The sequence below is a fragment of the Mesoplodon mirus genome (assembly GCF_964341445.2).
Source record: "Mesoplodon mirus genome assembly, chromosome: 6".
Taxonomy (NCBI): domain Eukaryota; kingdom Metazoa; phylum Chordata; class Mammalia; order Artiodactyla; family Ziphiidae; genus Mesoplodon; species Mesoplodon mirus.
The window spans coordinates 87,052,343-87,067,093 of NC_138982.1; the positions used below are offsets into that span (position 1 = coordinate 87,052,343).

At 37.7% G+C, this 14,751-nt stretch overlaps 1 protein-coding gene across 3 annotated transcripts in view; it reads left to right on the forward strand.

Annotated features, from left to right (window-relative positions):
* The window catches only part of CCDC191 (coiled-coil domain containing 191), a 104,852-nt gene that overhangs the window by 73,440 nt on the left and 16,661 nt on the right, over positions 1 to 14,751 (forward strand). For all 3 annotated transcript variants that reach the window (XM_082625038.1, XM_082625039.1, XM_082625040.1), the window contains one exon: positions 14,176 to 14,319. In XM_082625038.1, the coding sequence (XP_082481164.1) occupies positions 14,176 to 14,319 (144 nt within the window). The remainder of the gene's footprint in view (positions 1 to 14,175; positions 14,320 to 14,751) is intronic.

Here is a 14,751-nt window from a genome sequence, read left to right on the forward strand (position 1 = left end):
GTTCATCTTTATGTGTAGTCCTTTGCCAGTACCACATTATCTTTGATTGCTGTAGCTTTGTAGTAAATCTTGCAGTCTCACAATGTGAATTTTTCCACTTTATTCTTCTTTTTCAGAATGTTTTGGCTATTCTAGTTTCTTGTTCTTTCTATATAAATTGACAATCTTGTCAATTTGTATAAAAAAGCTTGCTACATTTGGGACCGTATTGAGATTGATTGGGATCATATTGAATGTATAGATCAAATCGGGAGAATTGACATTTTAACAACATTGGGTCTTTAATCTGTGAACATGATATAGCTCTCCATTTATTTAGATCTTTGATTTGTTTATGAGTATTTTATAGCTTTCCACATATCTTATATATTTTTTGTTAGATTTATACCTAAGTACTTATTTTTGTGGTGCTATTGCAAATGACATCTTTTTAAAATCTCAGATTCCATTTATTCATTGCTAGTAGGTAGGAACACAGTTCATTTTTGTATGTTGACCTTGTATCTTGCAACCTTGCTAAACTCACTTATTCATTCTAGGAAGTTTTTTGGTAGATTTTTTTGGGAGGATTTTCTACATAGTCCACCATATTGTCTGCCAATAAAGGCAGTTTATTTCTTCCTTTCCAATCTGTATGCCTTTTCTTTCTCTTTCTTACCTTATTGCACTAGCTAGGACTTCCAGTGCAAGGTTGAATAGTACTGAGAGAAGATATCCTTGCCTTAGTCCAGATCTCAGGGGGAAGATTGAGTCTCTCACCATTATTGTCATATATGTCATATATTTAACTTTTATATATATTATAAATACCCATCACCTTGTCACTGTTATTGCTTTACAGTTATATTTCAGCATGTTTAAAAATAAGCTGAAAATTATATTTTACATTCATTTCTTCCATTTCTGGTGCTCTTTATGTCTTTGTGTAGGTCTAAGTTTTTAAGCTATGTCATATTCCTTCTGCCTGAAGAATGTCCTATGACATTTCTTACAGGGTTGGTCTACTGGTAATGAATTCCCTTAGTTTTTATTTGTTTGAGAATTCTTTATTTTTCCTTCATTTTTGAAGGGCATTTTCACAGGGTATATTGATAGAATTCTGGTTTTACAGTTTTTTTCTTTCAACACTTTAAAAATGTCACTCTGTTGTCTTCTTGCTTGTCTGGTTTCTGGCAAGAAGTTCGCTTTAATTCTTATCTTTGTTCCTTTGTAGATATCATAGTCTGCTCAGGCTGCCCTAACAAAATACCACAGGGCAGGTGGCTTAAACAACAGAAATTAACATTCTCACAATCTAGGAGGCTGGATGTCCAAGATCAAAGTGACAGCATGGTTGGTTTCCGGTGAGAGCTCTCTTCCAAGCGGGTAGAAGGCCACCTTCTCAGTGTGTCGTCGCACGTCCTTTCCTCGGTGCATGTACACAGAGAGGGAGAGAGACAGTGTGTGAGCTCTCTGGTGTCTCTTTTTATGAGGACACTAATCCCACCCTTAGAACCTCATTTTACCTTAATTACTTCTTTAGCGGCCCCATGTCCAAATACAGCCACACTGGGGCGGTGGGTGTTGTGGCTTTAGGACTTCAACATATGAATCTGGAGGGGAACAAAAACATTAAATCCATAAGAGTAGGTACGATGGGTTTCCTCCAGCTGCCTTCAAGATTCTTTCTGTCTTTGGGTTTTAGTAATTTGAATATGATATGTCTAGGTATAGTAAGTTTGTTTGTTTGTTTGTTTTCCTTGCTTGGTGGACTCTAAGTTTCTTAGGTATGTGGTTTTGTGTCTATCTGTAATTTTAGGATGTGTTTTACCCATTATTTCTTCAAATATTTTACCTGCCCCATTTTTTTCTTCTCCTGAGATCCCAGTTAACACTTGTATTGCATTGTCTGATATTGTCCCACAGCTCTTCAATGCTCTGGTTTTTTTCACTCTTTTTTTTCTCTTTGCTTTTCAGTTTATATAATTTCTATTGCCCCAACTTCAAGTAACCTGATACTTTCGTCAGCTGTATCAAGTCTAGTGATGAGCCTATTGAAGGCCCTCTTCATTTCTATTACCGTGTGTTTTTGATTTCTAGCATTTTCATTTGACTCTTTATTATAGTTTCCATATCTCTGCTAAAATAACCTATCTAATCTTGAATGATGACTGCCTTTTCCATTAGAGCTTTTAATATTATCATAAGTTATTTAAAATTTCCTCTCTGATAGTTCCAGCATATTTCATATTTGAGTGTTGTTCTAATGATGGCTTTATCTTTTCCGACTTTGTTTATTTCTTGTCTTTTAATATGTCTGATTTTTTTGTTGTTGAAAGCCAGACATGTACAGGTTAATAGAAACTGAGACAAATGGGCCTTTAGTGTGGAGATTTGTGTTAATGTAGCCAGGAGTTGGGCTATGTTTGAAGTTTGTTGTTGCTATGGTTACCATTGTTGAGGTTTGTTGTTGCTATGGGCACCATAGACTTCAGTGTTCACTAGTGACTTTTTTTTTATCCTCTCTTTTGGCTTTAGGTCTTCCCTTTGTGCTGTTCCCTGAGAATATCTGTCTCTTTCAATCCTCCAGCTGTACTCCTCTGTTATTACTAGAGGTTTGCTAGCGTGCTGGAGTGGTGTGGATGAGGGGAGCATTCTCTAACGTTCTCTTTTGAGTGCACAGTATTGACCATTCGGAAGAATTTCTGCTCCTACTCTAGGGGCAGAGCTTCTCCCTGACCCTGTGTTCCCTTCTTTCAGTATCCACTGTCTTGGTCTGTGACCTTGAAGCCCTCCCCTCTGTGAGGTTCCTTCTTCACTTGAGTGAGATAGGGAGGCTGGTCTGGGCAGAGTTCCCCTCCCCCAGCTGCAGTGACACTACACTAGTGCTTCAGGTGGCGCTGCTTGCAGATGAAGCCGCGGAGAAGAGTAGGGGCAGATTTTGCAGTGATTGCTGTTCCTCTCCCCCAGCTAGAACCACGGTGGGGACTTTATCCGGATTTTCCCTGATCGTCTCTGTGAGAGCCTGGTGGAGTTCCTACAGCAAAATGGTAGGAACCTCCCTATGACTGTGACCCCCGGGAGCTTCACCCTTCTCATGCCGGCCCACCCTTGGCCTCCAGCAGTTAGCCAGATTTCTAGCTTAATGATCTTACTGGCTCATGGTGTAGGGTGGCTTCTGCCTCAGATAAGCAAATGCTTGGGTGTTGTGTCTCCCTGAAGGTGCCTGTCTCCAGATTTGGGGATGGCTTCAGTTCTCTGATTGGTTCATAAAAAGTCACTAATTTGTTATCTATCTGTCCAGCTTGTTTCTTGCTGGAAGCAAACTGCTTATACAGAGCAAGAAGGATGAGAAATACATTACTGGCCAATAGGTTGTTCTGTTTCTCTCACTATCCAAGCCCAAATCTTTTCTTGTTTATGAAAGGTAAAATGTAAGTTCAGTCTACAACAACAGACAAAAAGATTTTGTCACATAGACTAGTTTCCATTTAGTAAATCAGCTGTTTGTAGCTGTCTCAATTGAGATGGATGCATTTATAGACTGACTTGTTTGAGCTTTCTTTGGGAGCAGCTTTAGATCTAAAATGCACTTGGCAATTGTCTCCTTTTGCTTCTGAGCAAAGATGCTCTGCACAATGTGTTTTTCTACCCAGTTTATCATGTGGTTGTATTCCTTTTGATGCATCATTTTCTGCACAGGTGATTCTTGACCTCCTATATACTTTATACAGCCATTACCAGTAAGCAGCCTCCCAGGCCATAGCAGTGTTATTCCTCTGAACATCAAAAAAGTTAATGACACTTCTCAACCAGTGCCTGCTGTGGCTTGTCCAAATCAGTTGCATCCTGGATGTGTTTGATGGAAGCCTGCTTCCTGTCTTCTAGTTGGGCTGTTTTTGCTCATTAAGTTTATCAGCAAATTGTCCGACAGAGGCACCATACTTCTTTCTAATTACATAGATGAGACTGTTGATAAAGGTCTCTAGCAATCACATATATTTCTTTGGGTAGAAAACACAAGATCAGTTCTGTGATACCAGTTTTAGGATACAGAACTGGAAGAATTCCTCAGGGATAAGCCCATGACAAATTTGTCCTCCATATTAAAAAAAAGAGGTGGGAATTCCCCAGAGGTCCAGTGGTCATTGCCGAGGGCATTGGTTCAATCCCTGGTCGAGTAACTAAGATCCCACAAGCCACGCGGTATGGCCAAAAAATAAAACCCAAAAAAACAAAACAAAACAAAAAAGAAGTGGTTCAAGGTCTAGACATGGCTGCCCTCTGTGAAAGATTCTTGTTACCTACAGTTCGCCTGTATCTACAAATACTGCATTCTTCAGAGAGGGGCCACTTTAGCAATGGCAGAAGTACCACCTATGGCAGCATGGTCAGTGATGCTCCAAGTGGTGGCTAATGTCCCTGTGACCCTGAAAGGATAGCCTATCAGGTGCAGCAGTAAGGTGGCCAGTCACAGGTCTCACACAATGATCTTTTGAAGATAATCTAAATTCCTTTTAACATCCCATTGCTTTATTTTTATTAAAAGTATTCTAGAAATACTTATCAGGCAGTAACTTTTATGGCTGTGTAAATATGCTTTGTATTAATAGACAGTTGATGAAGTTTATGGTGGAAAGATAAATTTACCAGAGAAGACCAGGCAAGATTTGAAGTCTTTCATAATTGCTTAGCAAGCATATTTGTTCGTTTAACAAATATATGTAGAGCATCTACTATGTGCTAGGCATTGTTCTAGATATTAGAGAAGTGGAGAAGACAGACAATAGCCCTGCCCTCATAAAGCTTATATGCTCGTTGGGGAAAACAGGCAATAAACAAGATAATAACTAAGAAGTAGAGGGAGAGGTATAATGGGGAAAGCAAGATGGGGAAAGCCTCTCTGAAGAAGTGATATTTGAGCTGCTAGATGCTGAGGAGGCCTCTGTAAGGTCCACAAGGGCAGGTTAAATGTGAGATACCTATTAGACATCCAAATGAACATGTCAAATAGGCAGTTGAATATATAAGCCCGGACATCAAGATTGTAGTAAGGAACCTGGGAGTCAAAAACATGTCAGTGTTTTTAATGCTCTGGAAGTGAATGAAATCAACTTGGGAGATTGTCTGGATAGAGAAGAAATATGAGGATCCAGGACTAAGTCCTAGAATATATGAATAACTACTCAGAGGATGAGGAGCTAGTGAGGTAGAAAGCGTACCAGGAGAATTGTTTATTGAAAAGCTGAGAGAAAAAAGTATTTCTGGAAGGAAGTGATGGTGTTTAACTGGGCTAAATGCTGCTGGGTTCAATTAAAAAGAGGAAGACAAGTGAAACTTTGACTTGGCAACATGGAGATTATTCATGACATAGATGAGTGTTTTCAGTGGACTTCTGGGAAGGGAGCCCATATAATAGGGGTCACATGTGGTCGAAGAAGGATTTTTTTTTCTGTTGGCAGTTGGTCTTTTGAGTGTTATTTTGTTTTCTAAAAGATGGGAGGTATCAGCGCATATATGCATATTGATGGGAATGATCTAGTAGCAAGGGAGAAATTCATGATACAAGAGGGCAAAGACTATAAATTACAGGAGTGCCTAACTGGGAATACATTCCAGAGCACAATGAAAGGGTGGCTTATAATGGATGGAAGGCAGAGTGTGGGAATGGTGTCGACTGCCCTGTATTCTTCTTAATTCTTGCTGTAATTCCTTGTCTTTCTTTCAAAGCAGTAGTGGTGGAGAGAGAGATATATATATTCAAATGAGTCTTATTTGTTGCATATCGTTTGTTGAATAATTTAAATCAGAAAGATACCCTGACTTTGTGTCCCTTTTTAGCCTGAGTGAATTATGCTCTGTGAAACCCTAGCTGCATAGATCCCCAATATAAATGCCATCTCAAGGCAGACAGCATCATTTCATGTAATCCTCCCAATAAACCTTAGATGCAGGTGTTATGGACATTTTCTATACAAGGAAATGGAAAATACAGTAATAGTAATGAAATATAGCCAACTCTACTGGGAAACCTTAATCAAGGGTTTACAATTTACATTTAAAGTAAATTGTTGCATATGAATACAAAATTTTGGCTCAAGCAGATATCTGATTTATTAAATGTTTTTCTTTCTATTTTTCCATGGAAAAGTACACTTTTAAAAAATCTACAAACAATAAATGCTGGAGAGGGTGTGGAGAAAAGGGAACCCTCTTGCACTGTTGGTGAGAATGTAAATTGGTACAGCCACTATGGAGAAGAGTATGGAGGGTCGTTAAAAAAATAAAACTAGAGCTACCATATGATCCAGCAATCCCACTCCTGGGCATATATGCAGAGAAAACCATAATTTGAAAAGATACATGTGCCCCAATGTTCATTGTACCACTATTTACAATAGCCAAGACATGGAAGCAACCTAAATGTCCATCAACAGGGGAATAGATAAAGAAGCTGTGGTACATATATTTATACAGTGGAATATTACTCAGCCATAAAAAAGAATGAAATAATGCCATTTGCAGCAACATGGATGGACCTAGAGACTGTCACTACAGAATGAAGTAAGTCAGACAGAGACAGAAATATACCATATGATATCACTTATATGTGCAATCTAAAAAAAGGGTACAAATAAACTTATCTACAAAACAGAGTTACAGATGTAGAAAACAAACTTAATGGTTACCAGCAGGTAAGGTGGGGGAGGGATAAATTGGGAGATTGGGATTGACATATACACACTACTATATATAAAATAGATAACTAAAAAGGACCTACTGTATAGCACAGGGAACTCTACTCAATACTCTGTAATGGCCTATATGGGAAACGAATCTAAAAAAGAGTGGATATATGTATATGTATAACTGATTCACTTTGCTGTAGAGCAGAAACCTACAGAACATTGTAAATCAACGATATGCCAATAAAAAATTTTTTTAAAGAAATAAATAGGCCATTTTCCTCCACAAGCCACATGAAAATGGTTTTCCTTCAGAGCCTACGACACCAGCCATAGAGTTGTAATTCTAGGAAGATAACTTAGGTGTGTGTGTGAACAGGGTTGGCCGAGCCTGAGGGCTTCTCTGGAGGCTTACTGTGTTAGATTCCTGTCTACAAGTTGCAACTGCTGCCTCGATGCTACAGGGACATTTCAGTGGATGTGAAAATGGCCAGCTTTCATTTTCCTCCCCACTTAACTCTCAGCTTCCTCTTGTTGGTCATAAGAAAATTCTCGAAAATAATTTTTCTGTCCATTCAATTCAATGTCTCAACTGTCTATAATAAAGATTATGAAGGTAATTTTGGTTGAATCCTTTAGAGAATATGGACATTTCATATTCATTGAGGAATGCCTACAGATAAAGGTAGTTTGGATTGGAAGATCAGAGCAAATCTCCTTTCCACCTTAGAAATGTTCCAGTGCCCTATCTCTCTTTTTTTTTTCTCAGAGAAGACTCAGGCAATTAAGTAGCTTGTCAGAATCAGCCAATTCACCACAACCGTTTTCTTGAAGTGAAATTGTGTCAGATAAAGAAAAAGAAGCTTAAATTAGTGATTTTTACTGCAGAGACTGACAACTACTGTGAAGACAGTCTTAAGTCTTTGCTTTTGCTCCTGTGACTTGCATAACAGCCATCACTAGACTTTTAATGGAGTATGAAGTATCTTTAAATTTGAATAGAATTATTCATATATAAATTTCTATCCCATGATCTAAATGAAGGGGCTATATTGCTACATTTCCCGTAATAATAAGGGGAAAATACTGATTGCTCTCTTAACTGTTTTACTTTCTAGTAACTTGGTGAGATGTAAATCATTTCTGTGAACAATGCTGAATAAATCCAAGGATATGCATAGCCCTGATTCTTGCAGGATTCATGAGGAACTTTTCCTCACCCTCTTTGCAGGATTGTTTCCTTTTTTTTAATGTTCCAGTGTTCTGTTACCATGATTAACATGCTGTTTAGTGGTTACATATTCAAATTAAAGTAATTAGCTATTTGTTGAAATGAAATTCATGAGTTTTTAGGTCATTGCATCTTTTTTTTTTAGTTTTATTGAGGTGTAATTGACAAAATTGTAATATACTTAAAATGTACATAAAACATGATGATTTGATATATGTAGGCATTGTAAAAGGATTCCCACTGGGTTAATTAATATATCCATCACCTCACATACTTATTGTATGTGTGTGTGTGTGTGTGTGTGTGTGTGTGTGTGTGTAAGAATGCTTATTTTCTCCTCTCAGTAAGTTTCAATTATGAAATGTTATCAACTATAGTTACTGTGTTATAGATTAGGTCCTCAGGCCTTATTCATCTTGTAACTGAAAGTTTGTACCATTTTTCCAGGCCCTACCTATTTCTCCCACCTCAAAGGCACTGACAGTCACCATCCTACTCTGTTTCTACAATTTCAACCCATTTTTGTTTTAAGGTTCCACATATAAGTGATATCACTTAGTATTTTTGTTTTTCTCTTTCTGGCCTATTTTACTGAGCATAATGCCCTCAAAATTCATCCATGTTGTCAATGATGACCAGATTTCCTTCTTTTTTTTTAAGGCTGAATAATATTCCATTGTGTGTATCTATAGCACATTTTTTATCCATTCATACATCGATGGATACCTAGTTTCCATTCCTTGGCTATTGTGAATAATGTTGCAATAAACATAGGAGTACAGATATGTCTTTGAGACAGTGATTTTGTTTCCTATGGATATATACTCAGAAGTAGGATTGCTGGATAATATGGTAGTTCCATTTTCAATTTCTTGAGGAACCGCCATACTGTTTTCCACAGTGGCTGTACCAGTTTACATTCCCCAACATGTGCAAGCGCTCCCTTTTCTCCACATTCTCATTAGCATTTGTTATCTCTTGTCTTTTTGATAATTGCCATCCTAACAGGTGTAAGGTGATAGCTCATTGTGGTTTTGATTTGTGTATCCCTGATAATTAGTGATGCTGAGCACCTTTTCACATACCTGTTGGCCATTTGTGTGTGTCTTCTCTGGAAAAATGTCTCTTCAGATCATTTACCCATTTTTTCAAATGAGTTTTTTGGAGGTTTTTGCTATTGAGTTATATGAGTTCCTTATATATTTTGGATATTAACCCCTTATTGGATATGTGGTTGCAAATATTTTCTCCCTTTCTATAGGTTGCCTTTTCATTTTGTTGATGGTTTCCCTTGCTGTTCAGAAGCTTTTTAGTTTGATGTAGTCCTGCTTATTCATTTTGGCTTTTGTTGCCCTTGCTTTTGGTGTCAAATCCAAGATTTTGATTACTGATTCAGTCTATAGTAATTAGTTTATTAAGATTTTCTAATTCTTCATGATTCAGTCTTAGTAGGTTGCATGTTCCTAGGAATATATCCATTTCTTCTAGATTATCTAACTTGTTGGCATCTAATTGTTTATAGTAGTTTTTTTTAGGATTCTTAGTATTTCTCAGTTTTCTGTAGTAATGTCTTTCATTTCTCGTTTTGTCTTTTTTTTTTGCCTTAGTCTAGCTAATGGTTTGTCGGTTTTGTCTTTTTTTTAAAAAAAAACAGCTCTTAGTTTCTGTGATCTTTTTAAGTGTCTTTCTACTCTCTATTTCATTTATTTCTGCTCTGATCTTTATTTCCTTCCTACCACTAACTTTGGACTTAGTTTGTTCTTCTTCTAGTTCCTTGAGGTGTATAGTTAGGTTGTTTATTTGAGATCTTTCTTTTTTCTTAATGTACGAATTTAAACTTACGTCGTAGAACTGCTTTTTGCTGCATCCCATAAGTTCTGGTATGTTGTGTTTCTATTTTCATTTTTGTCAGATATTTTTTAATTTATTATTTTATTTTTCTTTTGATTCCTTTTTTGACCCTTGGTTGTTCACAAGCATGTTGTTTAATCTCCACATATTTATGAATTTTCCAGTTTTCCTCTTGTAACTGATTTCTAATTTCATAACATTGTAGCTGGAAAATATGCTTGGTATGATTTCAGTCTTTTTAAATTTATTAAGACTTGTTTTATGGCCTAACATATGACCTATCCTGAAGAATGTTCCATGTACACTTGAGAAAAATATGTATTCTGCTGCTGTTGGATGAAATGTTCTGTATATGTCTGTTAATTCCATCTGATCTAATGTGTTAAGTCCAATATATCCTTGTTGATTTTCTGTCTAGATGCTCTATCCATTGTTTAAAGTGGGTTATTGAAATCCACTACTGTTATGGTATTTCTATTTCTCACTTCAAAATGTTAATATTTGCTTTATATTTAGGTGCTCCAATGTTGAATGCATAAATATTTCAAATTGTTACATCTTCTTGATGAATTGACCTTTTTATCATGATATAATGACCTTCTTTGTCCTTGATATCATTTTTGGCTTAATGCCTATATTGTCTTATGTAAATATAACTACCCCTGCTCTCTTTTGGTTCCTGTTTGCATGGAATGTCTTTTTCCATTCCTTCACTTTCAGTCTCTATGTGTCCTTAAAGCTGAAGTGAGCCTCTCATAGAAAGCACATAGTTGGGTCGTTTTTTTCTTTTTTTTTTTTTTTTTTTTTTTGCGGTACGCGGGCCTCTCACTGTTGTGGCCTCTCCCATTGTGGAGCACAGGCTCCGGACGCACAGGCTCAGCGGCCATGGCTCACGGGCACAGCCGCTCCACGGCATGTGGGATCTTCCTGGACCAGGGCACAAACCTGTGTCCCCTGCATCGGCAGGTGGACTCTCAACCACTGCGCCACCAGGGAAGCCCTGGGTCTTGTTTTTTTTATCCATTCAGCTACTCTCTGTCTTTTGAAGGATTTAATCTATATACATTTAAAGTAATTATTAATAGGTGTAGACTAGCTATTGCCATTTTGTTAATTATTTTCTAGCTGTTTTGTAGTTCCTGTGTTCCTTCCTCTCTTGCATTATTCCTTTGTGCTTTGATTATATGTATTTGTGCTGTGATTTATAAATATTTTGTGTATTTACTATAAGTTTATGCTTTATGGTTACCATGAGGCTTACATAAAACATCTCGTAGTTATAACAGTCTATTTTAAGCTGATAACTTCAAGTGCATACAAAAACTCTACATTTTTACACTTCTCCCACCATAGTGTATGTATTGGTCACAATTTTATATTGTGTATCTAATTAACAAGTTATTGTAGTTATAGTTATTTTTAATACTTTTGTCTTTTAACCTATACTAGAGTTTTAAGTGATTCACTCATCACCATTACAATATTAAGAGTATTCGGAATTTAACTATATATTTACCTTTATCAGTGAGCTTATACTTTCATATGTTTTCATATTACTTATTAGTGTTCTTCATTTCAACTTGAAGAAGGCCCTTTAACATTTCTGGTAAGGCTGGTCTAGTGGTGATGAACTGTTTCAGCTTTTGTTTGTCTGGAAAGCTCTATCTCTCCTTCAATTCTGAAGAACATTTTTTCTGGGTAGAGTATACTTAATTGGCAGGTTTTTTTCTTTCAGCATTTGAATATAACATCTCACTTCTCTGGCCTACAAGATTTCTGCCCAAAAGATCCACTGATAGTCTTATACTATCAGTGTATAAGGAATGCACTTATACCTAACAAGTTGCTTTTCTCTTGCTGTTTTTAAGATTCTTTGTCTTTAATTTTTGACAATTTAATTATAAAGTGTCTTGGTGTGTGTCTCTTTAGATTCATCTTATTTGGTACTTTTTGGGCTTCCTGGACCTGGATATCTGTTTCTTTCTCCAGGTTAGGGAAATTTTCAGCCAGTATTTCTTTTTTTTCTTTTTTCCTTTTTTTTTTTTTTTTAATTTCTAGATTCATACCATTGTGGTCAGAAAAAAAATGCTTGACATGATTTCAATCTTAAATTTATTGAGACTTATTCTGTGGCCTAGCATGTGATCTGTGCTGGGGAATGTTCCCTGTGCACATGTTTCATGATGCAAGATTCTGGAAAGGGAGTGGTCAAAACCTAAGAAACGTGGTTATAATGAGACTAGAGCAAAATAAGAAGTAATTGGCTTTATAGAATAGGGTATACCAATGTTTCTGTATATTGTCATAGGTGTAGAGGTAGAGAAATATGAGACAAAGATGAAGATAAAGTACTTTTCCCTTTGAAAGATCTATAAAATTTTATAAAAGAGGAAGTTGGGAAAACTCTTTTGCTAAGTTGTTTAATAAGTAAGAAAAGTGTTGTTAAGGAAGAGGGACTGGTTACGACAGAATGAAGGCATTGTTTAAAAGGCCAAGTTTATATGGATTTGCCTCTTTAATCAGCAGAATTTTGTGGTTAAAAACAGTCACAGATAAAGTACTACAGGATGGAGCAGATTTAGAACTGGCACTGGGAAAAGACTGTATCATTGAAGCCCAAGGGATTACAGATGCTAAGCATCTTTCCAGCTGCCTGACCATGTGAAGTTGAACTATCCAGTATTTCTTTGAATAAGTTTTCTGCCCCTTTCTCTTCTCTCTTTCTGGGACTCCTATAATATGTTTATTCTCCCTTTGATGGTGTCCCATTAGTCCCTTAGGCTATCTTCACTTTTTCTCATTATTTTTTCTTTTTGTTCCTCCAATTGAATTCCACTGCTCTGTCTATAAGTTGACTGATCTTTTTTTCTGCTTGATCTGGTCTGCTGTTGAACCCCTCTGTTGAATTTTTCTGTTCAGTTATTGTATTCTTCAGCTGTATGATTTACGTTTGGTACATTTGTATATTTTCTATCTCTTGAAATTCTCACTTTGTTCATGCATTGCTCTCCTGACATCAGTGAGCATCTTTATGACCATTATTTTGAAAACTCTATTGGGTAAATCACTTATCTCCATTTCATTAAGACTGGTTTCTGGAGGTTTATCTTGCTCTTTTGGTTGGAACATATTTCTCTGTTTCTTCATTTTTCTTGACTCTCTGGGTTGGTTTCTGTGCATTAGATAAAACAGTCACCTCTGCTAGTCTTGACAGAGTGCTCACATGCAGAAGATGAATCTCATCAGCCTGGCCCAGGCTCCTAGTTGTCTCTCAAACCTTCGTCACTGCCTTTGTCCTTAGTAGCTCCCCGTATTTGAGCGTGTGCCAAGACCTATCCGTGTCCCAAAAGAAAGGATCTAGGTCAGCATCTTGATACACACTGATTAGAAGCTGTACCCTCAGGCAGCAGCTGTGAAAATACGTAGTTAAGCCCCTTCCAGGGAGAAACTAGGAGATGTGTGTTTTTCCTGCTCCCTTTCACTGAGCCCAGGTGTATAACCATGGGGCTGGGTGGCCAGGGCAATGAGGGGGCGGGGGAGGGTTTCTCCTGTGCCTGTTTAAAGCCTGCTTGTTTGCCGTAGTCCTATGGGACTTGTGAATATAAGTTCCACTGGCTGTCAGAGCCAGGCAGTCCAGGGGCCCATCCCACTCAGGTGGCAGTCACAAAAGTTAGCATGCAAAATGTGTGTACAAGCTTCTTTCAGACAGATACTAGCAATCTGGTTTTACCTTTGGAGTGAGCCAGAGGGAGAAGGCAGAGGAAGTACCCAAAGGCTTCCTCATGCTCTGGAGAGGATCTCAGCCAGCTCCTAGATGCGTGCTAAATTAGAATCTGGACCCTCAGGCAGCAGTTTGTAAAGTATGAAGTCAAATCTCTTTCAGGGAAAGACTGGGAAATGGGTTTTTTGCCTGCTTTCTCAGGGCTGAGTCCTGAGAGCATAGGAGTGAGTATAGGAGCATAGCCACAGTGAGTACTCTCATCCAATAAGACCTGTTTCTTTGTTTGCTATAGTCTTGTGTGTCTCGTGGACACAAGCCTTGTTGGTGTTTTGGGGGCCCATCCCTTGCTTGAATGGTAGTCTTTAAAGTTGGGGTGCTAGATGTGCAGTCCAAATCCTTCACTCCTTAGCAAGAAGCTGGGAGTTAGGAGTTCCCTCCCTATTATAGGGCACTGAGCCAGGGGTGGTGTTTATGGCAAGCCTGTGTCTCAGCCTTTCCTGTCAATATTTTTGATGTATCAATGTAGGTATTTTCTCATTCGCTTGATGTGGAAAAGTCACACAGCTAGTTTCTGGATTTCTTTCAGAGGGAAGTGCTCCATGTGTAGCTATACATACAGTGCATCCAAGGGAGAAGGGAAGTTCAGGAACTTCCTATGTCACTATTTCGGTTCCTCCTTGGCATTTTTACCGATTTATTTTTTCCAGAAAGAACTGGAGAAGCAGAAGAGAATTAAGAGGAACCAGCAGCTGGAAGCAATAGCCAAAGAACATTATGAAAGCGTATTGCTAAGAAAAAAAGGTCTGGAGCCTTGGAAGAGACTGAGAATGCAAAGCAAGCAAAACCTCCAGGTATAGTGTCACACTCCCCCCAAAAGCAGCAAGTGGACTTTAAAATAGAATAAACACCCAGTGAGGCTTTGGAGGTCGTTTGGAGATTTAAAAGTCAGAAAGATAAATGAATTGAGTGTGGATATTTACTTGTTTTAGATAAAAGTTTGAATTTGGTCTTCCAAGGTAGAGAAAGACTTCTGTAACTGAACAGGTTGGAAAAAACTACAGTACATTTTTTATTAGAGACCTCCAAGGTAGGATGAATAGAAGCCTCTCTCAATTTTAGCAGTGTATAGCTATGTAATAAAGGAAAAATAATTACTGTAAGGTATACTAATCAGATTTCTGCTGCAATAAAGCTGCCTAGCAAACAGCCCTGAAATATCGTGGCTTACAACTCAGGTATTTATTTCCCACTCACATGTTTGTGGGCCAGTTTAGATCAAATTC